This window comes from Lepisma saccharinum, chromosome 1, assembly GCF_977018435.1.
Source record: "Lepisma saccharinum chromosome 1, izLepSacc3.1, whole genome shotgun sequence".
Lineage (NCBI taxonomy): Eukaryota > Metazoa > Arthropoda > Insecta > Zygentoma > Lepismatidae > Lepisma > Lepisma saccharinum.
The window spans coordinates 155,254,306-155,280,065 of NC_139229.1; the positions used below are offsets into that span (position 1 = coordinate 155,254,306).

The 25,760-nt window shown below is 38.5% G+C and overlaps 1 protein-coding gene across 2 annotated transcripts in view; it reads left to right on the forward strand.

Moving 5' to 3' along the window:
• The first annotated feature begins 6,343 nt into the window (after positions 1-6,343).
• Positions 6,344-25,760, forward strand: part of LOC146002905 (lamin-like) — a 76,123-nt gene continuing 56,706 nt past the window's right edge. For both annotated transcript variants that reach the window (XM_083141012.1, XM_083141003.1), the window contains exon 1: positions 6,344-6,845. In XM_083141012.1, coding sequence (XP_082997138.1) covers positions 6,442-6,845 — 404 coding nt within the window. In that variant the 5' untranslated portion in view covers positions 6,344-6,441. The remainder of the gene's footprint in view (positions 6,846-25,760) is intronic.

The following is a 25,760-nucleotide window of genomic DNA, read 5'->3' on the forward strand; positions in this document are numbered from 1 at the left end:
AAGTTCATAGATATTTTGACACATAAAGGAGAGCGTACGTACAAGGGCAAAACTTTGTGTATTTTGCTTGAGAGCAAGTTGACAATTAATCGAAGAGGGGAGCCTAGGTAACAGAACCAATACAAAATATGCTTCGACACTGACAGTTGGGGACAAGGTTATTAGAAGTGACACATGCAGATAAATTCTCAAGTCAAACCACACGAGGTCCCGATTTCGATACCCAGTGGAGGCACAGTGGTTCGGATCCCAAATTAAACTGCAGGTCCAGTCCCGATTAGCATATGTATGCATAGAGTGGCCTTCAAAAATCAATTCAAAGTAAAGGCACAGTTTCCCGTACATTTTATAAGTGTGGTGGTGTTCGATCAGGATGGAATTTGTTAACACTTATAAGATTTGATTTAGTTTTATTTAAGTTCACTTTATGCACAGAAATTCTACAGTTTAAAGTGGGATCCGAACCACTATGTGACTCCACGCCACCGGGAAACATTTGATTGATTGATTGATTGATTTGATTTATTTTACTTCGCTTTTTGTGCCAGTTTTGGCTAATTTGCGAAGATGGGGATGACTGATGGCATGATGAAATTGATGAATGGACACTCACAAACATCCACGCCCAGGCCGGGATTCGAACCCGAGAGCCCTGACGTCATAGCGAGATGTGTTAACCACTCCGCCACGGGGGCCGGTCGGGGAAATATTTGTAAGGAAGTGTAACAAACAACTGTAAGGGGAACACTTAACATTTTTGTCTCAGTAGACCTACTATACCTAACTTCTATGAAATAAGGGGGGAAAGATGTAAGGATATCTTAAATTTAAAACAATAACTGAAAGGAAAAAAACGGATAAAAAACAGCTATAAATTATTAGGTCCAAAATAAAAGAATGGATGAATGAAAAAAGAACAATCATCCTTTCACTCAGTTTGCGGTTTGTTAACACTCTCAACATTCGGGGTATGAATCATGGTGTGTCGACGAATTGATGAAGAGTTTGTACATGAACTACACACACGAGAATCTGCGTGTTGGTTGTAGCATTATTTCAAGTAGTTTCTCACTAATGAAAGAAACTAGCTATTGCCTAAGAAATATATTGAATTCTCATTTCTCAAATGTAAGGTCCCATGAAAATAACATGATATTCTTAATATTTTGAAGAGAAGGGGAAATGACGATTTGGATTTGACACTACTACACGCTATAGGATAGAACCTGCATACGTAGATCTTTCTTGAAATAATTGCACAGCGCCACCAAATGGGTGGAGTGAACTATCAGCTCACACCGAAGCTGCGGAAAATGAATAAACATTAATATTTTCCCATGTGAATCATTCAATCATGACACCAACAACTGGTTAATTTATTATTGCACTTCATGTTAATGTAAAGTGTAGCGTTGTGAGGAATAATATTTTTCCTCCGTTTAGTTTTCGAAGTGTGCTTGACACAGTCTTTCCCTCTGTAGACAACTGAAGGTAGCTTTCATGTTGGTGGAGCCATCTAGCGGCCTCGTGCATCCGAAACAATATTTATCAAGTAGCTAGCTGTACGCAGAAAAAAGGACAAAATTAAAGCTGATGGTAACGATCATGGAGCTAAAACGAGCGTGCTGGAAAAGCAGCAACGCTACGGGAGAGAATGAGGACAGTGTCTTCTTAAAATATCAACGTACCCCCTACTTTGCTTTTTTCCAAGCTAGCTGCCTGCACCGGTGATTGGAGTGATGGCAATGTAGTTTGTTCGCACATATGTCTCTTCCATTGTAGGTAATGGCTTCTTAAAGATTCATTTCATGCTACTTCAAATTCAAACTTGTAGCAAACGGACGGTGAATGATGTATGAATAACGACAGAAATGTGATCGGATTGAAACTTTCTCCTAAGTCAAGGAATTGGTTGTAAAGGTCAATTCCCAAACAATTGATTCGAGGTGAGTATCATGCTCAGAGGCGCCAAATATTGGGGGAGGGGGGAGCTTGACAAAAAAAATAATTGTGTATAATGTGTATACTTATTGATGATTTTGGGAGATTGTCAGAAAGTGCCTTGCCCCCCCCCTCCCCCCTAAGTCGGCGCCAATGCTCCATGCTAAACGAATGATATAACATTTGAATATCCTTGAACTCGCCTTAGGGAGTTTTCAAAACGAAGCGACAAGCGACGCGTGAACCTTGTCGTGTCGCTTCTGTTCGAATGGTTCCATTTATTACTTAAGGATTCTTATTTCCAATTGCAAGCGACATGTGACGTTTGTCACTGTGTATATATCAGTCAAATGCAGGCTCGTGGAGCGCGTCATGCCGTTGCAACTGATTGGTTAGTTTCCAAATTACAAGTGACAACATTTAATATACTTCCCATGGTTTTTAGTACACCAATAAGTTTAATTTTTTCCTTATTTTCACGTTGCTTTTCTGCCTCTTTGGGTAAATCACGACAATGAGGATGAATGAATTGGTGAAGGAACACTTACATACCCAGGAAAAGACTCTAACCTTGGCGACATCGCGAGTCAATTTCTCAGTGCGCTGGGACAAACACAGCTGGTGTCTCAGTATCGTTCACTATTTGATTCGAGAGACCGGAATTAGGATCACAGTTTTACAAGGGACACTAAATTTGATGCCCTAAATCAGCGGTGTGTCCAAGATTTTCTTAAGGGTGGTTGTGTTCTTTTTTCAGTTAATAAGTTGCTTTTTCTTTTCCTGCATTTGACGATTGCATGGCCAAAGGCCCACAATGTTTCAATGTGGTGGTTTTAACTTCAGAAAAAAAAAGTGCAATTATGAATACGGATATGGATCAAAATTATTATGATCTAATATCCTACCTTTTTCAGTAAAATAAAGTTCAAGGTGGGGGAAGGGGCTGATCCCTATAATTGCACCTATAACCGAAGGGACGTTATGATCCCCACCTACTGCCCTTGGGAAGACGCCACTGGAACAGATATAAGAAGAACAGTCGGCTCCCTTACCAAAACATACATGAAAAGGTGAAGTTCGAAATAACGAGTATTTTGTTACCGGAATTAAAATAAATTTCAATAGCTATGACGATGTTCCACTAAGCAACCGACAAGTTTTCGAAACCGAAACCCATTCCTCACTTTGCTGGTATGCTGGTCACTCCCCAGTGAACGCGACTGGGAAATATTACAGCGGCTAAGCCATCAGAGCATATCTTCCCACATGGTTATATCCGTTGTGTCACCGTTAAAAATATACCTTTATGTGAAACATTAACGCAGTTGTGTGGGCTTCAATTAATACTTCGTTTATTGTTCCTTAAATTAAATAGCAAATAAACATAATGTAAAGAAATGTACGCAGGTGTTTGTTTGCCTTTCGTTTGTGTAACTTCTCGGAGTCTCCGCAACCTTGACACAGTTGCGTTCCACCTTTTCCTTGAAGGTATTTACAGGTGTGGGTGTGTTGAATGATCCTCTAGCTCCAAGCACGTGGGCGTTTTACGAAACAAGGAACAAGACATTCTTCTCTTCCAGCGCACAGGTTTAACTTTTTTAGGCTGCTTCCATTACGAGAGTTGGCTGTTATTTTCTCGAATTGTAACTGAAAACGAATATTAATGGATGAAACCAGAGGTCACAAAAATATATTTTTTTTAAAAAAATGCACCGTGGCTGTAGAATGGGAGGGGGTCAGTTTTCAGCCGTTCAAAGATATTGAAATTTTAATAGCCGTTGTTGTTGTTATTATTAACGAGGTAAACGAGGTTACAGTGAAATAATATTATAGTTCTAAACATTGTGATTCTAAGCATTGAATTTCGATGCATGCTAATTCTAAAGTTTCAGTAATTTTCTTATTATACAGGGTGATTCATAATTACCTCCGAGGTTTCGAACATTTGTAATACAAGAACTATAACACATACAGCAAAAAGATGCATATCAGTACATAAACAATCTGTCCACGTTTGCACTCGTAATAGACGCCATCCCGTAATTGTAGAATTAGCTGCTAGGTGGCAGAGTAACGCAGTCTTGGTCGTTGGATTGGACGTGCTTATCGAGATAACCCTCTTCTTCTTTCATGGCCTCCACGCTCACCTGACATAAGCCCACACGATCTTTTGTTATGGGGTTACATCAACCATCATGTGTTCGTGCCACCGTTAGCACAACTGCGAGGATCACGGATGCAGTTTCTGGTATTGATCGTGATGTGTTAGGACGCGTGTGGCAGGAACTATATTTTAGGATTGATGTCTGCCGCGTCTCCAGGTGTTCACATACCCAGCATATGTAAGGTACTTACCAAACTTGGGAGAGATTATTTATATACTGATGTGCACATCCTTGCTGTATGTGTTATAGTTCTGGCACCATAAACGTTCGAAACCACGGAGGAAATTATGAACCGACCTGTATTTAATATTTATTTATTTGATTTTGGAATTATATGAATTATCTTTCAAAACATATAAACATATAGATTTACACATTCATGATATTGTGAAGAAAACTGCACAACTAACAATTATTTTAAAGAAATAATTTCATGGGGTGCACATGGAAGTTTGGCATCAGAAAAAAACAATATCTCTGTGGAGATTAACCAAGATATGTAAAATTTTCAGAGCACACTTGGACATTGAACAAGACAAATTGTAAGGGAAAAAACACCAATTACCGCTTATCGTTTTTCCTTCAAGGAAAGATAACAGCAAGAGGAAAACTAATACCGACCATAAACCAGGGAAGAAAGTAAACAGCCCACACATTTCATATTAGAAGCGGAAAAACTTCACATGATATGGATTTTTTCTTGCTACAGCACAGCGTTTCTCGATATCGCATACGGTTCTCTCATGTGTCACAGATTAAAGAGACGCGTTCGTAGCTCGTGATTTTTAATAATTTCATTATTGTTAATTAAAGAAACAACTGTGGCTATTTGAGTTTGATATGATTTGTTTTTTAGCGTCGCTTAACTGCCAATTTTGACTAATCGCGACGATAAGGATGAGTGATGTAATTGATGATGTGCCACTCACAAAGAACACCCATGCCCAGGCCGGGTCTCGAACCCGAGGCCCCTGGCGTCGTAGCACGCTGTGTAAACCATGACTATTTTGAAATGTACTTACTGTCTTTTCATTTTACTTTTTTTACTTATTTTATTATTATTATTTTAAGATTGTTGGACATTTATTCGCTCCGAAGAATTATTTAGAACCACAGAGTGTTTAGCGATTGATCAACTATCGTAACGCCATTACAAGCGAACAAGTACACAGAAATATTTATGAGCTACTTACTTGCCCGTGCCTATAGAACTGACCTTCGGGGTTTTGGGGCGGTGGCTCACAACAACGAGGATGTTTTATTGTTTTTTTAAAGATACGACCTTTTTTTGTAAGATAGAGTAGAAAATGAATCTAATTATTGCATGTAAATGCACATATTAGCCCTGTTTATCTTAATCACTCGCGCCCACATACACACGGATGAGTAATTTTCATGAAATTAATGTTATATTTGTATTTCCCATTAATCATTACACTTCGACATAACACCCATAAAAAATCTTTATGTTTCGAAAGAAAGGGCTAAAATTCCCTCCCTCTTAAAATTTTGCAAGTACCACCACACTGCACATCATCAATTAATAAAATATTCATTGTAAATAATATTATATTCATGTAAAATAAATGAATATATTCCATGAATTGTATAAATACTTATCATAAAGTTGTGTTAATATATTTTTTTTATGGAGTAAGTTGTCTGGCGAAACGATAGATCTCACCTGCACCTCATAAGCCGTTGATATAATATAAATATTATGATTCGATGTTCTTTATCAGGGAAAAGAAAGTTTAACACTTCATTGCAAAATAAGACATACGAAAAGGAGATTTAGAAATATGTTAACAAATAAAACAGTAGGAGATATGTCTAAGAGGGGCTGAACTTCCCCTTGACCCTGTCTAGCTACGAGCCTGATGGGCCGCAACATTGAAATATCGGCGTGTACGGGCGAAACTTTTAGCCAATGTGCTTTGCCTGCACATTTTTGAAATGACTTAAAATTGTGGGTCATAATCCTATTGAAATTTCTGAAAGGCTGGATTGATATGTAATGCTGGATATATGTCTGTAATGTATAAGAAGAACTTCGGCTTCTTAATGCACTACATAAAATACACGTGCGTTACGGATGTAAAAAATAATTTAAAAAAATAAAGTGTTGGGTCATAACTTGTTTCATACGTTTCTGCAGTTACGTTAGAAGATGGGAGTGCCCGAGTGCCTATGACGTCACGAGTCACGTGGTGTTTAGACGGCGGGCTTCGTCCATGTTGAATTTCGAAACCCCACAGTGCGGTAGGAGCGTTCGAAACGGTGTTTTTACTGTGCTGTGTTGTGTTTGTGAATATCTCTGATATTACGGTGAAACATGGCGACAAAGTCTACAAGGAAATCTACCATAATCACATCTACGAGAGTGTCTTCTCAAGATGCACAAGCAAGAGCATCTACCTCACCTGAGAGACCATCAAGTCCTCTCAGTCCTACCCGGCATAGCCGGTTGTTGGAGAAAGCTGAGCTTCAAAACCTCAATGACCGATTAGCTGTTTACATAGACCGGGTAAGACATTTGGAAACTGAAAATTCAAGACTTTCGCGCGAAGTTCAGACTACACAAGAAACAATTACACGTGAAGTGACCAACATCAAGTCTATGTATGAGCAGGAATTGTCAGATGCGAGAAAATTGTTGGATGAAACTGCGAAAGAACGTGCTAAGTTAGAACTAGACGTGAAACGGTTATGGGAAGAAAATGACGACCTTAAAATCAAGTAAGTACATGAGATGAGTATAATGTTTACACATTTAAGGTGCTGTATGTAGCCAGAATCAATTATACTCTGGTGGGGAACCAGTGATTCACCTTCCCCCCCAACACTCCCTACAATATTTCAGACATAATTTATGGTCATTTTGCCTCTCAGGTTATTCCTACAACCCCCCCCCTCCTCTAAATACGATCGTATGCACACCAGATGGAAAATTCTGGATAAAGCCCTGTGGGGAATGAATTGCAAGCAGTAACAAAAGAAACATTATTTATTTTACACTATTTATAGTTGATACGTGTTATTTTTTTTGGTTAGATTCACGGATTGTTTTGGGGAAATGCATATTCGAGATAATATGTTGACAATGTACCATCCATCATACAGTGGTCTATTATTAAATTGTAATTAATAGCTGGGAATTTTGAATTAACCCTACACATTACTGCAAGTATTTACCAGTTTGCAAAAACTCAACAAGACAGTTGTATCTCTTTACTAGTGAAAGGAAAATAACCATAGTTTAGTTAATCATTCACTTGATAAAAGTAGCTCAGTTTGAATGAACAGCAAACTTCTTATTAGGCACAAATTATTGTAAACGGCTATCATAGGAGGCTGATTATTTGTTCGTCTGCTGGGAATAAGAATAACTTATCCACCCATGTTGACTAAGGTCTTGAGTTCTAAATGTGTAATGATTTTACAAGTTGTATGGGAAGGCATTTAGAATATTGGCAGTGGGCCAAGCCCGATTGTGTAATGTTGGTATAGTAATTGGACAGGCACATTTGGAGCAATCCAGCATTACATGTGCAACAATTCACACATAAAATGTAAGGTTCTAGACATGAAATTGGATTAAAATATTCGGTAACAATTTACTATCCTTCAGACACCTCTAATTTTTTCGTTTCGTCAATTTTTGACATTCGTACTTACGTATCTGCTACGCGGAACATTCCTGAAGGTGTATCAACGTTGTTTTGATGAAATTTGAACTATGTTTCCTAACCTAACCACGCACCAATGGTTCGTGGAGCTAGCACCAATGGTTCGCAATTATTTCCAATTTCTAGATCCTGATACTAACACGACACCAAATTTTAACTATGTTTCCTAACCTAACAGAACTAACCTATCCACGCGCCAATGGTTCGTGGGGCTAGCTATTCTCCGTCGGAGAATTAATTTTCAACGAACAACATGAATTTCAGCTATGATATATTCCCACATCACACAAAACACTTTCCCGATGTTCGACAATGCTACAGGAACTTATTACAGTAAGTAGTTTCTTCTGTAAAAATCCTTCTGTCCGAAGGATAGTAAACTAGTACCCTCCTAATCACGAATCTGCACTTAAAATTTGGCGCTCACGTATAGAAATTCCTGAATTATGGCTAGCCCCACGGACCATTGGCACGTGGTTAGGTTAGGCTAGGCTAGGCTAGGTTAGGTTAGGAAACATAGTTAAATTTTAGGGTCGTAGTAATATCAGGAATATATATATTTCGTTCTTTAAGTATTCGAAAAGGAAAATTTTGCGATAAATAATGAACAATTGTGCATTGTCGCTTGCGATGACTGACCCTCTTAGTTTGCAAGTTTGACACGTGAGCGCCAAATTTTAACTTCAGATTCGTGATTAGGAGCCCTAATTTAGTGACTATGTCGAATTTCAAACAAAATGGAGAAATTCCCGGTATTGTAAAATCACTCCCATACTACTACAGCATAGGCTACAGATGCTGGTGAAATATTGAAATTATGTGCATTCACAACCATTTAAATCTTAATGCAAATAAAAACTCAAATAATTTTCAGATTAATTAATTTTGTTACTTATGTGGATTAGGACCACATGGAATTCCTGGAATGCCCCATTTGAATTCTCTGTATGTTCATAATCATATACTGAACAGACTTGCTGTTCTCTTATGTGTCTCTTGTGCAGACGATTTTTCTTTGTGTTCCTAGATAGTTTTTCACGAGTAGCTTAGGTGCTCGTAGAATTAATTGCATTCCTACATACTTATACTGGTATTTGTATTTTTGTTACTTTATGTTGCATTCTGCCACTGTTATGCTAATTAGAATGTTGAAGTCGACCAATGATAAATTAACCAAGGATTCGAACAGTGGCAAGAACAAACTTGACTACTTCACATGCCCAGCCATTGTGCCGGCTACATTGGTATCAGTTGTATGAATTAAGCAGGATATGATTGCTACATTTGATTACTGTCGTATTTCCAGTTTTGTTCCTCTCCTTTAAGTGTAAATAATGTTTTTCCTACAAAAAGTATGCTGTAACTCATTGATCGACATTGCTCATGCAACATACTTTTCTCTTAAATTGATACATTCTTCAACTTTGAAGGGCATGTTTTACGTAATATAAAATTGGTCCCAGAGTGTGAGAAACACAAATAACTGAGATATTTGATCCAAAAGTATGGCCCGTGTAAATAAAAACCTGCCAACTCCGAGTACTTTTGCTGCTTTTTGTTAGTAAAAATTGTTTGTATGCACACTAAAATAGCAAAAGAACACAGCGGAAATTGCCATCAGCTCCAAACCTAACACTCCTAACCTACTGATGTAAAATTGTAAAAGTATAGCTGCTGTTGTGGAATGTCATGTTGGGTGCTGTATTCACTTGGAAAAAGCCTTTGAGCTGTTCTGCTTCATGGTAACGTAACGTGCTGAGTTAACAGATTTACTTTACTTCACAATAGCACATTTCCTTGAGCTAAAAACAACAGTAAACTTTCATAAACAATATTGTCTTCATAAACCTTGCAAAATATTTCACTTTCTTGGGGGGGGGGGGGGGGGTGTACCGAAGGTCCAGGGTACCAATGATCACATAATCAACTGAAAACCATTTTTAGGAAAATGATGTCCCGAAAAGTATGTTGGGCAAGTGACATGCTTGTGAGTGGTTGCTGTCTGAAGCACTTTTTTACATGGTGAAACATTGTTATAGATGCAGTAGAGAAAATTAAGAAAGTGCAAGACTAAGGTAGTAAAGTCTGACTTGAAATGTATAAATATTAACACTATAAACACTACCAGCTTAATGTAGCATGTAGGACTTGTAGGCATAATGGTGAGAGCACCAGTATAACATACTCACATAAAAATGGAAACATATACCATGACATGTAACAATGTTATATAAAAAATGTACAAAATGTACTTCAAATAATTGATAACCATTTTCGGTATGCTCTTTGGACATATAAAATTTTATTTGTGCAGAAAATCCATGTGTATGTTCATGATTTTGAGATTAACTATTGGACCCTAGACAGCCAAATGTAAAAACACATTGACATGTAAAAATATGAAATTTCTGATCATTTTTGACTACACAGCAGCTGAGAATGAATAGTTACGTCACGAGTTATGAAAAAGTTTTTCCCAATTTGTGCATTGCCCGTGTTTGAAGATAACATTTTTTTGGTTAAGGCAATGATTCCAAAAATTCTACTGATAGTTCACCTCGATAGTAGCATGCATCTCTCTGTAAGGATCAGATTTTTTTTAGACCTACTGCTTGAGGTGGAAATCTCTTGGTGGTGGAATGTTTACCCAAGCTTCAGGTACAGCCGAGATTGATTGATTTGTTGTTTTAAGTCCACTTTATACAGTAAGGCTAATCGGGACTGGTCCTACAGTTTAAAGTGGGATCCGAATCAATGTGCCTCCACCGGGTGTCTATCGAACCCGAGACCCCTTGATTAAAAGGCAACAATGCTACCACTGCACCATCGGGAAGGCCCCTGGGTACAGCCGAGAGAATGAAGCATGATGGGAGAAGGTGATATATGTAAAGCTCTTCATTTGTGCACTGTTTTGACATGCAGGTGAAAATTTGTCACATGTTTCAGCATCCAAATGATCTACAATACCTTGTTAATCTTTTTGTATTTGTGAGTACAAGGATTTTAGTTGGCAAATTGTCTGATGATCCAAATTCCAATTAGGTAATTCCAGTATTATCATTGTGCACATGCATTTTCTACATGGATCAAATTCTATACATCCCTATAAGCACATACTGAACAGGTAACCATTTTTCCTATCCATCCAGCTTGTTCATGAGTAGGTTAGGTACATCAGGTTTGATGCTCCTATCACTATAATTATTGTCCTACATGCCTACAACATTACTACAGAGCATTCCCTGACATTTGCTACGAGACTCAGTCTGGTTTTTTTTTTTCGCTCTCTTTCCCTTTCTGTTGACGTTGCAGACTGACGCCAGTATAATCCTCCCTCGGAAGTTGTGTTGTGCCGTGTCCATGAGTTGAAGATTGTGGCTTAATATGGCACCACAAAAGTTTACATTACAACAAAGGATTTATCTTGTCGAGTGTTACTTCGGAAACAGGAATTGTGGAGAAGTGCGACGACGATTTGCAACAAAATTTCCTGGTGTTCCCGTTCCACATAGGACCACTATATTAAACCTCGTAAAAAAGTTTAGAATAACAGGGTCAGTTCTGAATAAAAGTGGAAAGAAAAACCCATGTGTACTTACTGAGGAAAAGCTCAACGAGATAGGAGGAAGAACGGAATGAGATAGGAGAAAGGTTAGAAAAGTCTCCTCGGAAATCTATCCGCCGCCTCTCACAAGAAACGGGTGTTTCAAAAACCACAGCATTTAGATCCGCTAAAATTCTTAAATTTAAGCCCTACAGAGTGACAATAGTGCATGAATTACAGCCTAGAGATAATGCTAGTTGTGTGAATTTTTGTAACTGGGTTTTACAAAGTGTTGCCGATGTCGTCGTGGATCCGAAATTTATTTTTACAGATGATGCATGGTTTTACTTACATGGCCATGTTATAACGCAAAGCAATAGATACTGGTGTACAGAAAATCCTCATCTCATTCATGAAACTCCTTTACATGATGAGAAGGTTGGCGTATGGTGCACTATAACTGCACATAGGCTCACCCCATTTTTTGAACAGTTAACCGATATTGAGTGTCAGAGTGCTTATTTCCAGCAGGATTCAGCAACTGTCCATGCAGCAGATGAAACATTGAATTTGATAAAGGAAATTTTCGAGTACAGGGTTATTAGTAGAGGATTATGGCCTTCTAGATCCCCCGATTTGTCAGTCTGCTATTTTTATTTATGGGGAAATCTAAAAAATAAAGTATACAAAGACAATCCGCACACCATCCGTGAGTTAAAAGAGTATTGTAGGAGAAATCGGTAGAATTACAGCAGACGGACTTGCACGTGTAAATGCCAATTTCCTTCGGAGAAGCGGAATGTGTTGTAGCAGAGGGACATCATTTTCAACACCTTCTGTAGTCATGGTTAATACACAATACGAAAACTGTAATTTTAATAGCTGACTCTAGCAACTGTCGCGGACCCTGTTCACCGGGAAAGACAAGTGCTGACGCTGGGCCACTTGCCGCCGAGTATCGTAGCGAATGTCAGGGAATGCTCTGTATTCCTACATTTGAAGTAGATTAGGTATTTTCAGTTTCATTCATCTACTACATGCATATATATATATATATATATATATATATATATATATATATATATATATATATATATATATATATACACACACACACACACAGAATGTTACAGACCATGATGACTTACGAGGGTGGCAAGGTGCACAACTTAATGTGCAAATTAATACATTCTGTGTCTTTCAAGTGAAGCTAGTAATTTCTTTGAACTTAAAACTTATTTTCAAAACTGTTTCCAGTATTCTAAATACAATCTACATCCTCCTGGATAGCTTGGAAAAAATATTACACAATCTGAACCATGACCCTATTATCTAAAACAGTATTTGCAATCTTAGAGCTTCTGAGCATGTAGCCAAATAGATTAGATTACATTAGAGTGTCATTACAGGAGGGATGGCATTACACATCAAATTATATTCATTACGTGCATTCATGAAGAGAGTTATGTTTTAACTGTCAAAAACTAGTAAAACTTTGTCAAGCTACCCAGGATCTATTAATGCCAGTATTATTAATTGTCCTAAGGATTTTAAATTTGTTTTTTGTTATATTTTGGGAACTTTTTAATTTTCAGTTTAACAGCCGTTTGTGATGCACTTGTTGCTAAAGGGTTATAGAATCTTGGTATGTTTAGACTAGTCCTTTTTTTTCTTGTATTATAATGAAGCGTTGTTTCCATATTAAAAAACACTAAGTTGCTGACCAAGGCAGTTTACTAAGATGTAAAAACACTTAATTTTTACTTTAGTTCTTCGTCTGAGGAAGACCCTGAAACAGGGTTGAAACGTTATGTTAAGTGTTTTTACATCTTAATAAACAGCAAACTAGTGCTTTTTTTTCTGTAAATAATACTTTTTGAAATTATCACTACTAAATCTAGGAAATAGGATTAGAGTACTTTTGCCAGAAGATGATGTTTACAGCTGCTCCAACACTTTTGTCATTATTATTAAAAATATAAATTTAGTAGTTGTGGTGGTCAAGTCAGTATGGCATCTACTAACATGCAAGAGACTCAGTTCAATTCCCATGATGGGTGACTTCGCATGAGAAATTTTCCAACAATGTCCCTACAGCATGATAGTGGTGCTGAGCACATCAGATTCTCTGTAGCCATGATTGGGTACATTTTGTACTTTCACGGCACTGTAACTTGCACAGGAATGTGTTTTGCCTTTTTTCTATTATTAAAATAGTTTACAATTGACCATGCTGTAACATTTATTATTTAATTGAAAATATATACAATGCATGCATGCTTGGGGTACTTTTTAGGAGCAAGTTCAAACTGAGGGTGGGTTATAATCCCATAGACATGAAAAATGTTACAATTATCAAAATGAGATCTAGAAGCAGCAAATCTTAAGCAACTGGAAGCTGTAAATTGCATGCATTCTCACACTGCTATTGCTACAAGCATTATCGTAACCTCCTAGTTGCTCAGGATTATAGCATCTAGACCCAAATTTGATCTTTTAACTGCATCACATTTTATTCATTGTCACGGAGACCAATTTTGAATGGTCACAGAGTGTCTACTCACCGGGAATTCTACGTGAAAAATTGCAACTTTTATTAATCCAAGTCCCATTGAATTTATACATATTTATAAATACCCTGAGGCAAGTTTTTCACAGTATAGGTTTTATTTTTATCGAGAAAGGAAAAGAAAGTTGCAGGGAAAATAAAACAGAATTCTCTCAATCCATTTACTTTCTTAATGTCTTTTGCAGGATATCTTAAAGTAGAATATAATAATTTGAGTTTGAAGTCCTTGTACAATTAACAAATTTTTGTAGATTAGTTTATCCCGTAACAATCGTCACTTGTGTTTGAAGATGTATTTCTAGTCTGAATGTGTGGAATTGCAAATATAAACTCCGTTAAGTTTAATTGAATTGATTTAGAATTTTTGCATACATTGGAATCAACACAGACCTTTTATATTGTTAATATATTTGTGTGTGCATGTGTGTTAATGGTGAGATTCGTAATATGTTGATGTAGATAAAACATCTTCTTGTATACCCTTGAATTTTTGGAAGGTTCACCTTGAAAACCGGTAATTATACTTGAATTTTATCATAGTCTTAGAGTGGCCACCCTGGGTCAGTATGTGAAGATTTCTACATATCAATACCACAGATTGGTATGTAATTTTCTCATAATTTTATTTAACCACAATTTACATTTTTAAAATTTGTATTTTGAGTTCCATCAATAGTGACTAGGTCAGGCAGTTAGGTTTTTGTCTTCGATGATTTGCTTATGTTTTTCCTGTTTCACTTGTGATGATTTCTCGGTATTATCTATCTTATTATGGAATGAATGTCTTCTCACAGGGTTTCAGGTTAATAGCTACCATTACATATTAATTAAGCATGATTTTAAATTCTGCCACACAAAATATGTCGACGTATTGTTCAAGATTATCTTACATAAAATTTAGAAATGGCCCGCTCAGCCTCTTCCCACCTTCCCCCCGTAGAGTTATCATTAGGTTTCTTTCCACTAAATTACTCTTGCAATAATCTAAAGTACCCCTTTCAATGCAAATAAGTGCATAATTTAGGTAGGCCAAAGTTGTTTTCTTCCTATGGATGAAATATAACCCTACAGCTTGTCTTCAGCATGTCGGCTGTAGTTTAAGCGCGTTTGTATAGATTTTCTCTCTCTCTTTCTTTCTCTCTTTCTCTGTGTTTTGCTAAGGAACACTAAGTTGCCGGAAAAGTTAGTTTTTCTCCCGTGCTGCATTACGAATCCACTAGATTGAGCGACTTCTGGCCAGTGTTGGCAATTGTACTCCAAAGAGAGGGAGAGGGAGCCATTATAACAGTTTCCAACCATTCAACTTGGAATTCATTGCGTGGGCGAAAAGCTTAGGGGTCACGCACAACATTACCATTTGGAAAGACATGATGTCATGGCAGGTGCTGATAAAATAAGGGGGAGGAAATAGTGGTATTCTACATTATGGTTATTTACTGTTGGTAGTATTCTCGCTGCCTGCCAGTACAGTCAACGGCAAAGATAATGGTAGGGAAATTGTCCACCGCTATTTTCATTACTTTTTATTCTACATCCTGTGTTGTTTTAAGGAATGAAACTATCGATGAATGAAATATGGTTCGATGCAGGCATTGCCTTCTGCTTATTGACGTTATTATTAAATTAATTATAATCACATTGTGTAATACAGACCGAATGAAAATGGTGATGGACAATTTGCCTACTGTTTCTTGTGCCGTTGGGTGTACCTCGCGATCTGGCACGAATCACGTTCCTCCTCACATCTGCTACTTTCAACGCCTCTACTGGCGTTTCCGCTTGCCATGGAACCCACGTGTATATAAACGGCGTCACGTTGCGTCATTTTCAACCGGTGACGTCACGCCAAAAACACGAATGCGTGCTTCGAGGCCCAAGGTATCCGTTGCTTGTGGTTACCACCACGAAATATTTGTGCAGGTGTGGTGGTCTCGCTGAGGGAATCCCTCAGGGTTTCCAACTCGCAATAGTTGGATTAAGTTGAATTGAGCAATTTGTGTAGTGGAATGCCTAAATATTGACAGGTAAAGTTTTCATCGCCATGTTAATTCGGTGCGAGATTCAAGAATTGGAACAAAACACCAACGAAGTAGTTGACAACCCTTTCATCGGCATCAGTGCAATTTCATTATTTAAAAACAAGTACAAGTAGAAGACCAATTAATGAGAATAGTGAACAATTTGCGTGGCAGCGTTTATGAATCCCATTGCACGCTAACACTATTAGGGACTAATCGAAAAGACGATTTGAAATTTGTACAACTTCCCCTATTCCCCTACCCTGAAAAAAAAACTTTCATCGTTTATTGCCTCTTGATTTGTACCATTTTCTAGACTGTTTTGGTTAAAGAGAAACATAAATTGTATGAATTGTCGGACGTGTTTTGATGGACGCAGTAGATTGAAGTGGTGGTCATCGTCACGCGCTACGAATTCAGAGAAACATGGTTCAAGTTCGAACCCGGGTTAAGGAATGGATGTATCATTGTGCTTTCCCTTTCATCCATTTCATAGTTTGCCGTCGTCCATCCTTATCATCGCTGTTATAACGTATGTGGTAGATACGCGAAGCTAATACGACTGAAATACATGTAACAACGGTAATTTTGGCTTCTAGTTATCCTTCTAAGTCGACTTGGTGGCTGAGCACGTTGTTTGTTCAGTTGTAAGTTTTACTTCATCTAATTGTTATTCATCCTGATCGTCGAAACTACCAGAGATGGGACGTAAAATTAAGAAAAACACATTGAGGTAATTAGCATACTTTATTACCTAAGAGCTAACACCCATGGACATCCGCAGGATTTTTTCCAGGGAGGGGAGAGGAAGGTATTTTTATCCAGGGGGAGCAAACAAGGCACATTTTCCTCATTAATAGTGTTGTTCCCTCAAAAAACATTGCTTAAATTTGAATTTATCATATTCATGCAATAATTAACGCATATTATTGTGGCTGAAATTAAATCATTTTCCAAGGGGGCACGACTCCCCTTGCCCCCCTTCCGTGCGCCCATGCTAACACCAATTTACCCTGACCGACCTCGAACTAAGAACCTTGGCGGCAGTGAATCATCACTCAACACGTTTGTTCATCTGGGGCAAGACGCCCACGCAAATTCAAAGCCGTAATTTTTATAGCATAATCCCTTTTTAAAATTTTTTAATGCATCATCTCCAGGAATCTTTCTTCCAGCTTTCCACGGTAGAATTCGTGAAACGTGTTGGCAGCTCCAGTATGTTTCGAAAGGACACGTGCTGATTCATTGAATACTTCTAGTTAGTTTATTACGCACAATTGTTACCACATTGTGCCCTCTTCCTAGAGAGGATTATGGGTAAATGATAAGGCTATTTCCTTTTCAGAGCTCAGAAAGGAATGTCGAGACTTAGCGTAGTGTGCGTACGTTTGCTGTGGAAGATAAGAATAAGGTCAAGGGCTTTGCGTGTAGGCGACCCGTGACGTGAGTTAGCGTGGAATTGGGTGTTTTGCCTTGCCTATTTCCTTCTGCCGCCCCCACGTTTTCCAGTTACTCGAGGCGTCAATTTTAGACAGTCATTCACACTGAAGTGCCCCTTGGGAGGGGGCGCTACCAGTGGCGGTCGACACATTTTTCAATGTGATGTGTGTCGTTTAAAAACCTCGACTTGACATGATTATGGTATATCTGCGTGAAACTTGGTTCAAGCAATTGTCAGCCGCAATGTTAATTTAACATTATTGTCGGGTGCTTTGAACTGTTCTTATTCTAACACTTCATTTCGGGAGAGCACCTCGTGTCTCGTCTTCAGGTGAACAAAAATTTCTTTGCCGGTGGTGGGAATCGAACCTACGACAGACCTGTTACTTTACTGCAATCTGCCGCCCTAGTCAACTACTCCACTTCGTAGTACAACTCTCTCGAAACGCAGTGTTTAGAATAAGTATAGTTTAAAGCACTGGACAGTGGATAATGTCCAATTAACATTGCATGCTAATGTAGAACTATTGTCACTAGCGTTCAGAGAATTGTCAGCCGGTTACAATTTATTCAGAATCTGAAGATGAAAATCGTTTGCTAGCTACTAAATATATCCACAGTACGCTGCAAATTGTATGTCTCCATCAACAACCAAGGCAAAGACAACGATGAAAGACCGACGATGTTGAGGCGAACCTGAAGGAAAGTAGCAAGGGTGACCAATATTGGATTGACCTTGCACAGGATAATCAATATTTATTCTGTGCCAGAATGTTGCTTAATTTTGTATCTGAAGTCTAGATGTTTGATTTTGTTATGTAGCGTCGCATTACTTCCACTCTTGGCTAATCGCGACGCCGAGGATGGGTGATATGTGATGAAATTGATGAAAGGACAATCACGCGCTCATGCCGCGATTCGAACCCTTGACTCCTGCCGTCGCGTTGTGCTAAATTATGTTCCATGCAGAGAAAACTATAATCGAAACGAATCATACGATTGTTAGTCATTATTTTCTAGTGCTTTTTATAGGCTATTTGTTACATAGTCATGTTGAAAGCTACCATAACAGTTAATTTCTTTGATGCGTTTTAAACTTACGATCACGTTAATAGTGTTCAAAGATGCTCTATTAAAAATAAATCCGTTTATCCACACACCTCAAATAACCAAAACTGAAACCTAGACAGCAAGTAAAGAACCACCCACAGGTAAGGCTTTCGAAGCGGCCCGTTCCAGACAGACCTCCCCTTCCATGCCATCGACCTTGAGTTCAGGAAATTCTGTTGCCAGGCGACCAGCGTTTACTCAGACATCCTTCCCGTGAGGTTGTACATTACTGTCTCTGACGTCACGCTATTTCATTCAGGAGTGAGCGATTGCCAATCGATGGCGCGTGTTTGTGGGTGGAGTTGGAACGATTATCCTAAAGTGACATTATGCAGGGACGGCGACAGGGGTGGGCACGGGTGGGCAAGCGCCCACCCAAAAATTCCTGTGCCCACCCGATTGCCCACCCAATCAAATTCAATAAGTACATATACTCGGGGATATATGAATGACTAAATATTCAAGTGTAACCTGGTGTTCATAACATGTACATTTTACTTGTACATATTATCTACGCTGGAAATGTTCACATATTATCAACCCATAAAAAGCCACTTTTGTCATTGTTGAAACAAAAACTGTGATCAAGTTAATACTTCCATGTTTAAAAGCAGCTAGTAGGCTTAGGAGGCTCAAAATTATGCAGGGTATGATCAAGATTAAATCAGAATTGAGGGTGAACTTGAGGGCTGCAGCTCAGGGCCTCCACTACGTATATATATTCCGACCTGGCTATGGTTAAAATAATCTCCAAAGAAACAAATCTAAACATCATCTTAGCGTTACTTCCACCTGCAACACAATAAATTATTTCGACTTTTTAATTAATATTAGAATAATTTAATCAAGAAGGCTTAGTTAGATGGGCAGGCCATGTGACACGAATGGCAGAGGAAAGAATAGTTTACAGGATTCTTGTTGGGAAACCTGATGGTAAGGGAACAGTGGGAAGGCTAAGACGAGGATGGAGGGATAACGTTGAGATGAACCTAAAATAAATCGGTAAGGATGGGAAAGATTGGATCGATCTTGCCCAGGATAGGGACAGATGGAAGGCTTGTGTTGCTGCAGCCATAAACCTTCGGGTTTAAGTATGCTATAGAGCAGGCATGTCCAACGCGTCGATCGCGATTGACCGGTCGATCGCGGGGCGTTTGTTGGTCGATCGCAGTTATCTATTGTAATTATACGAATATACATTATTTGAATTCAACTTCTATAATGTATAATGGCTGAGTAGGTACAAATTTTTGCAAAGATTAACGATTAATAGTAGCTCACTGCCTGTTTTCACAATAAAAAGTAGATAACTGCTTGATTGAAGTTGGATATCCCTGCTATAGAGTATAATATAATTTTAATTAGCTCTGCATTGAAATTCCAGAAATGTCCCTTTTTTTATTACAATTTTTATATACCTGTCATCTTCAAATATCAATATGATATACGAAATATCAACTTTATATTCGTTCTACTAATAAGAACGAATCACAATAATCACTACAATACCGAAGTGAATACATTTTAATGAACCAGTTATGTATGGAAAAAGCTACAGAATTATTCAATTGCTAATGACTGGCTTATCATATTTAGAAATCCTCTTTCGACACACAAATTTTGCAACACGAATCACCCGAAAATGTCGACAGAATCTGTAGATGCAGCTGAAGTAAAGAAAAAAAGTTATGTCACGAAGTATCCAGAAGACGATTTTGTTAGTTTGATTTTAAGCCCACTTTTATGCTCAGATGGGCTAATCGGGACTTAACCTACAGTTTATCGTATAGTCCGAACCCGTGTGCATTGTGCTTCCACCAGAGGACGGAGAGTCGAAACAGGACCTCTTCATTATAATGCGACAGCGTTATGCCACTGGGGGAAAAAAAATTGTATACAGAGAGAACTCGCACCAAACATGGCATTTTATCACCACAGAAGATGCGTCTATTTTAAGAGAGTGATTGCCTGAGACAAGTAATTGAGACTTTCGGAAAACAACGTCATTGTTCACGGAATTAGCTGCCTTGATCCACTAATGAAACGCCGTGCGATTGAAATTACCACCTCAACTTTCAAAGAGGTATAAACTAATGAAACTTCAATTTTGGAAGAGTAAGTTCTGGTTGATTTGTTTTATTTTAAGTCATTTTTCTGCTAATTTTGATGATGACGATAAGGTTCAATGGTGATTAGATGTGTGTAAAGAAGGGGCGAAAACAAACACGCTGACACTCAAAATACAAACCCTCATAAATTATTACTTTGACAGTGGTTCCAGGCGCCAGGGACTCGTTGCCCTGAAAGAATAAAGTTTCCAGGGTATGCTGCACAGGATAGAGGTTGACATGCTAGTGTGTTCGAAATGGTCACGCCATACAACCCAATGAAAAATAGATGAAGTATTACTGGTACGATGATCAACTTCGATGAATTTCTTGTGTCCTAAATCATTTTGTTACCTCAAAAAATATGTTCATGTAACCATACGTTATTGTTTCTCCCGCATTAGTAATAGGACAGTTCTTCAGAAAACGAATATCAACTTAGCTAATAATCTCTTAAATTCTGAACAGATTTCTCAATCTTACTTGTTTATTACTTATGACGAGTGATATTTTGTCAAAATAGCCTTTCATTAGCCTAGGGATCATAGGCGTAGCTAGAACTTTATATTTGGGTGTGCACAAAGGAAAAAATGAGGTCTTGTACCTTTTTAATAGCATATTTTGCAACACAATCACTTGGCTCTTTAACTGCACTGATGTTTGTAAAGGAATATAAATTCACTAAATGACAGTGTTTGCATAGAAATTACACACACAAAATGTTCATAAATGTTACAAACAAATACATCAAAATACACGTCATCTATAACAAGAGACGTCTGTCAAAAGGTACAATGTTCTTAAACTCATCAATAACTTCATTTACATCAATAGACAGAGCAGGGCTTCCAATCTATCCTGTTTCTGAGTTGCTCTTAATTTAGTTTTAACTTGTGTAAGCTTGGAGAAAGCTCTCTCACACGTGCAGCTTGTGACATGTATAGAAGACAGTCGCTGTAGTACAGAGTAGAATGCAGTAAATATCTTCTTTCTCCAATGACATCAAAAAATTGAAAAACTACAGACACTCGTTTCATCAGCGATAATGCACACGTTTGTACCAAGTAATAAAATTTTGAACTTCTTACAAACTGCCCCTTATTTTCTCTCTTATTGAAATATCTGTCTTTAATTCTCTTTGATAAAGCAGCCCATTAGGGTGTGCCTAGGCACACCCGGCACACCCCGTAGCTACGCCTATGCTAGGGATACTTAATGGACAATGAACAAATAATTTGTTTTCCGTGTGTGTTTTAAATCATTCCTAATAAGACGTTCATTTTAATCCAAACATTCAGTGGCGGCGATTAGGAGGAGCGGGAAGTGGGGGATGCAGTTCCCCAGCCACATTTTGCCACTTTTTGCCCCCGCACTATGGCGGGGATAGTATTCAACTCTAAGTCTTAGATTATGGCGGGTATTTTAGTTAGAGGGGCACTGAGCATTAAGATATCCAATTCTTGTGTATTACTATTGTCTTAGAATGTCGCAGAAATTCTGGTGTGGGGACCGAGAATTAATTTTTTGGAGGAGGCAATATCCAGTCTTCAATATCAACAGTAAGTCTAAAATTGGCATGGACATTTTTGTGGTAGGATTGAGTTAAGAAATTTAAAGGGGGAGATAGGAAGCTCTTGATACAGTGTTAAATCTTAGATTGTCAAGGAATTTCTGTAGTGAAGAGAGAGTTTGAACATTAAATTTTGGAGACTGTATTTAGCGATATGATATCCACACGTTTTCGACCACGAACGTGCCAAAACAGAAATTGGAAAAGACTAAATATCCCGGGATCCTAAGAAAGTATTGACACCCCGTTAAATTAATATTCTTGAAAGCCTGCAAAGACATGGATGTAAAAATGTTCTTGCTTGCTTCGCTCGCAATAATGTGTTTGTTACAACAATGCGTGTTTGGCGCTTTACTGAGGTGGATGTGAATTTTTATGCTATAGCTGCATTACAAGACATGAGCGATATTCTCCATATTCATGAGTAACATCACTTCTTAAAATATAGTGCTTAGTGTTGGTATACTGCTTAGGGATTACGATATAGTTTCAGGGCACAAATGATATGATTTGGGTGGGGGACATGATTTTTGTGGGGATGCGCCATTGGCCTTTGGGGGGATGGGCAACCCTGCGTATATTGTCCTTGCCCCTCAAATGTTGGCACCCAATCGCTGCTACTACAAACATTCAGATAGATTTGTCAGTTGTACAAACCTTGTAAGCTAAGAAAAGTAACCCCCAAGGAGTAAGAAAACTCTTTCAGTCAAAAACTTATACGATGAAAATACTATGCTCAGGAACATGCATTTAAATTACGAGAAACTTCACGATTGACTACCATCGCACTTTCTATCATTGCCGCCGAATACATAAAATCAAGTATGTGCCTTGTATTTGCAACACAAGCTTAAACCTAATTCACATTTATTTCACTGTATTAACATGCATGAAAGAATGTGATTAGAGTGTATGGCTGGTGTATGGCTGCGCATGTGTAAACACTTCGTTGAAATAATTGTGTCCATCAGAGACAAAACGAAAGGAAATGGAACAAGATGCTAGAATAGATTAGAAAAGAATAAATAGGAAAATAAGGAAAGTGAAAAGAAGTAAGAGGAAAATCGGGAGTGTAAGAGAGAGGGGGATACATACGTCTTACACACACACATATACTATATATGGTCTTACATTTATACTGCCCACCCTAATCTATCACTTTGGAGCTTCTGCCCACCCGGTCGAAAATTTCTGGCGCCGCCCCTGGATCCTCACCTTGTGATTTGTATTTATCAAACTTGAATTACGCTGTAAGAAATAGACAGTATTTACATGCACTTAAAACTAGCAAAATATGCCGTAAACTGTTATCCCATCAATAACGTAGCACTTCCCCCCAGTATCCACAGTGAGGATCCAAGAAGGGAACGCAAGAATTTAGAATAACCTCTCCACCCCCTCCGTTCCTGTACCCCCCCTCATATACACGACAAGTTTTAATGGACTGTTACCTCAATATTACATACAAAAAGGCATATTTCACTGGACAATAATTGAGATTGCCCTCCACAGAGTACTTTCTCTGCCTGGAAATTCATTTATTAACTCCAGTCAGTCCACTTAGAACTCAAAGGGCACTTTAGTTATCTTGGAGTACAAGAAACTTACTAAATAACAGAGACGATCAACAAAAATATTATCCTAAAATTACAAGTTTCCAGCAGCGTTCTGTCATCCAGTAAGTCATAATCTTCTCCGATCCCCCGTAGAATGAGGGTGACCCAATGGCTTGTATTAATCCACGTGGTGAAATGTCTTTTCAATAAAACATGCCCAAGCCGGGATTTGAACCTTGGACGTCTGGCGTTGTAGCGCGTTATGTCGTAGCCAAGAGTCCAGGTTTAAAATCCCGGCCTGGTCAAGGGTGTTCCTTCTTAGTGTCCATCGATTTTGTTATCTCATCACTCAACCTCATTGTCGCGATTAGCCAAAGCTGTTAGAATAACAAGAATCAAAATCATTAAAAACATGCTACTGCATATAAATACTCGCTCTAGTAAGGAGACACGTACAGTCATGGACATTTCTGGCTTACAGTAATCCCATTGAAAGTCACTAGGGTTGTTACAATCCAGAAGTGTCCGTGACTGTACACAGAATAATTACCAAACAAGGTATCCTGATTTTACGGCCGTCTATTTATGGACTGACTTGCATACCGTGTAATTTGGTCATAATTTAACTAATGGGATTTGAATAAGGGCCTCTACGATAGTCTATACTCGTAGACATGGAAGTAGGAGGCTTGCACAATGTTCGGTGTTGCCATATCTTGCTGACGCACTTGCTCGCGACCTGATCATCCTCAAGATTCGTCGACGTGGGGTCAACCCGCTGTTGAAACATCGAACGCTCTCCATGCAAGTGTGGGGTCGCCCTCCGTGGTGGAGTGGTTAGCACAGCGCGCTACAACGTCAGGGGTCCCAGGTTCGAATCACGACTTGGGTGTTTGTGACTGCCCCTTCATCAATATCATCACTCATCCACATCTTTGTGATTAGCCTAAAGTGGAAAAAAAGCGAAGTAAAGTAAACCAAATCATTGCAAGAGTGGAGTACAGAGAGAGCTGCGGTACTGAGGCGTTGCAAGAGGGGCGAAAAGGAGGGAGTGAGCGGGGGCGGAGGCTTCGTGTGTCGCACTTGTGGCAGTGGGAAACCTCTCCTCCGATTCCTGAGTACAGCAGTAACAAAGAGGGGGAGGACGTATGTAGTGACGATTGGAAGGTAACAGTAAAATTTTGGAATGAAAAATAGCTTGAGTAACCTAGTAATTATTTGGAACGCGCAAGCACTGCAGTCTGAGCGCGTGAACGAGGGTGACCATAGACAGAAGAGAAACTGTACGTACGTACATCGAACTGGTTGATTGAGCGACGTGATGATTGTCCTCTAACGACTTTCACGGTTGCTGAGTGGCCGTAGGGGCTCTGGATCAATTAGTTTGGCATGGGCAATCGTGTCTTGTAGAGCCATCCTTGGAAAGGGATGAATCACGTGTAACTGTTACGCCCTTTGAAAACCGGGTTGTTTGATTTGGGCGTATTGATATTTATATCTCGTCTTGCCTTTCTTTTATTATTATTATTTATTAGTTCAGCACAGGATACATCTCACATAATATACTATGCATAGAAAAACACAATGAAAATGACAATCTATATACACAATATTTACAATAATTTATGCACTTGTTGATGTATTTTTTTCTTCAGTGCACTATATGAATCTGTGAATGAATCAAATTCTACAGTTTTTAATAGTCCGGTCACTGTGTCCTGCATTCGCACTAGATGAAAACCTATGCACGTCGACTCTTCTTGATCTCTGTGTGTTTGCACTGTGTCGGCCTACATGAAAGGTTATAGTTTCTAATAGCCCGGAACACTGACAGTCATATTTAATCAATTTCTGTAGGAAAATGACGCCACTCTTCTGTTAAAGAAAGGGTCCAAACCAAATTGTTTACATAACGTTTTGTAGTCCTTTCTGTGGTAAACAATATTAACTTTGTTTACAAATTCGGTTATTTTACGTTGCGTTTCTACTTCTTCGTGGGTTAATCGTGAAAATGATCATGAATGATGAAAGGGTTGAAGGAGCAAGCACA